The sequence below is a fragment of the Vulpes vulpes genome, chromosome X (assembly GCF_048418805.1).
Source record: "Vulpes vulpes isolate BD-2025 chromosome X, VulVul3, whole genome shotgun sequence".
Lineage (NCBI taxonomy): Eukaryota > Metazoa > Chordata > Mammalia > Carnivora > Canidae > Vulpes > Vulpes vulpes.
In genome coordinates this window covers 64,070,982-64,073,857 of record NC_132796.1, presented here as the reverse complement: position 1 = coordinate 64,073,857, position 2,876 = coordinate 64,070,982, and the positions used below count along the sequence as shown (strand labels likewise).

At 35.9% G+C, this 2,876-nt stretch overlaps 1 protein-coding gene across 1 annotated transcript; it reads left to right on the top strand.

Moving 5' to 3' along the window:
• The first annotated feature begins 940 nt into the window (after window positions 1-940).
• On the top strand, window positions 941-1,405 carry LOC112933574 (large ribosomal subunit protein P1). The gene has a single exon (XM_026016760.2). The coding sequence runs from the start codon at window positions 1,036-1,038 to the stop codon at window positions 1,378-1,380; it is 345 nt and encodes a 114-aa protein (XP_025872545.1). The 5' UTR covers window positions 941-1,035; the 3' UTR covers window positions 1,381-1,405.
• Window positions 1,406-2,876: the final 1,471 nt, after the last annotated feature.

Below are 2,876 nucleotides of genomic sequence, written 5' to 3'. Positions count from 1 at the left end.
TAAATAAAATCTCAAATGAGTCAGGAGAGGTCACAACCAACACCACAGAAATACAATTATAAGAGAATATTATAAAAATTATATACTAACATTTGGGCAATCTGGAAGAAGGGATAAATTCCTAGAAATGTAAAAACTACCAAAACTGAAACAAGAAGAAATAGAAAATTCGAGCAATGACCACCAAATGACATATCAGATAATGGGTCAGTATCCAGAACATATAAGAACATATAAGAACTTATAAAACTCAACAACCCCCAAAAATAATCCAGTTAAGAAATGGACAGAAGATATGAAGAGATATTTTCCCAAAGAAGACATACAGACGAATAACAAACACAGATTCTCAACATCACTCATCATCAGGGAAATACAAATCAAAACTACAATAATATATCTCCTCACATCTGTCAGAATGGTTAAAATTAACAATACAGGAAATGACAGATGGTGGCAAGGATGTCAAGAAAGGGAAACCTTCTTACACTGTTGGGAATAAAAACTGGTACAGCCACTGTGGAAAACAGTATGGAGGTTCCCCCAAAATTTAAAAATATAACTACCCTATGATCCAGTAATTGTACTACTAGGTGTTTACCCAAAGGATACAACAATACTGATTTAGAGGAAGACACGGACCATGATCTTTATGGCAGCATTATTAACAATAGTCAAATTTTGGAAAGAGCACAAATATACATACGTTGACTAATAAATGGATAAAGATGAAGTGGTATGTATTTACAATGCAATTATTATTTAGCCATAAAAAAGAATGAATTCATTCCATTTGAAACAATGTAGATGGAGCTAGAGAGTATTATGCTAAGCGAAAAAAGTCAGAGAAAGAGAAATATATTATGTTCACTCATATGTGAAATTTAAGAAACAAAACAAAGAGGCTAATGGAATAAAGAGAGAGGGGGACAAACCGCTAAGGTGCTCGGTCCTTCCGAGGAAGCTAAGGCCGCGCTGGGGTGAGGCCCTCACTTCAGCCGGCGACTAGCACCGCACTCGGCACGCGCCCTCGCCATGGCCTCCGTCTCGGAGCTCGCCTGCATCTACTCGGCCCTCATCCTGCACGACGACGAGGTGACGGTCACGGAGGATAAGATCAATGCCCTCATTAAAGCAGCGGGTGTGAATGTTGAGCCTTTCTGGCCGGGTTTGTTTGCAAAGGCCCTGGCCAACGTGAACATTGGGAGCCTCATCTGCAATGTAGGAGCTGGTGGACCTGCCCCAGCAGCTGGCGCTGCGCCAGCGGGAGGTCCTGCTCCTTCCACCGCTGCTGCCCCAGCTGAGGAGAAAAAAGTGGAAGCCAAGAAAGAAGAATCTGAGGAGTCTGATGATGACATGGGCTTTGGTCTCTTTGACTAAACTTTTATAAGCTGCTCAATAAAAAGCTGAACTCCTAAAAAAAAAAAAAAAAAAAAAAAAAAAAAACAGACTCCTAACAATAGAGAACAAAGTAATGGTTACTAGAAGGGAGGTGAGTTGAATGAATAGGTTAAATACATAATGGAGATTAAGGAGTTCACTTTTTGTGATAAGCTCTGGATGTTATATAGAAGTGTTGAATCACTAAATTGTACACCTGAAACTAACATCACACCGTATGTGAACTAGCTGGAATTTAAGTAAAAACTTTAAAAAAAGAAAAAAATTAAAATTGCCAGATCCTTCTGAAGAATTGAATAGAAAGTTATGTCACAGGAGATGACATTGTGTACATCAAAAAATAACTTTGAAGAATAAGAAAAAGGGGCAGGTGACTTAGCGGTTTAGCGCTGCCTTCCGCCCAAAGCCTGATCCTGGAGACCTGGGACTGAGACCCACGTCGGGCTCCCTGCATGGAGCCTGCTTCTTCCTCTGCCTGTGTCTCTGCCTCTCTCTCTCTCCCTGACTCTCATGAATAAATTTAAAAAAATTTTTAAAGAAAAAAACACAGTATGTTTTACCACCAGCTGATATCATTCCAGGCAATGAATTATAAAAATATAATGATAGATGAATTTATAGATAGGTGGAGAGATAGGTTGGTAAATATAGATAAATGATAGATGACAGATAACAGATGACAGACAAATAGAGACATAGCTATATTATAAATTAATTGATAATAAAATTGTTTTATAAATATCAGATTCTAACACTTTCATTTCTTTAAAAAATAAGTATTAAATGTAAGTATATATTAATTTAACCAAACAAACTGAAGTGGAACTGAAGTAAATGCTGAAGGTTCACATAAATATTACTTCATCATAAGAAATTATTTCCTTTAAACAGTAACTCCTAGTTGTTTTCCTTCTACACTCCCAGCCCCTAGCAACTGCCATTCTACTCTGCTTCTATGAGTTTGACTATTTTAGATTTCTCATGTAAGTAGTATCATGAAGTATTTGCCTTTTTGTGTCTGGCTTATTTCACTTAGTCTGTCTTAGAGATTTCCTATACAACATGTGCCCATAGTTAACAATACATTATCGTATTAGAAATTAATACCTTTTATTTAATCACTTAAAAATTAAAAAAATGGGTGGTTCTTATGTTAAATGTTCTTATCACACGTGAGAAAATTAATAATAATAATAACAATAATAATAATGATGAAATTGAAAGGAACCTTTGGAAGTGATGGATATGTTTAAATCACAAGTTGTGGTGAGAGTGTAATGCATGTATACTTACCCCCAAACTCATCAAATTTTACACATTAATTATGTCCATATTTTTGTATGTCAATTATACCTCAAGGAAATGATTCTTAGAAAGGAAATTGTTTTTTGATATATATATTTCTTTTTAAAAAATTTTTTAAAATTTATTTATGATAGTCACACAGAGAGAGAGAGAGAGAGAGAGAGAGAGAG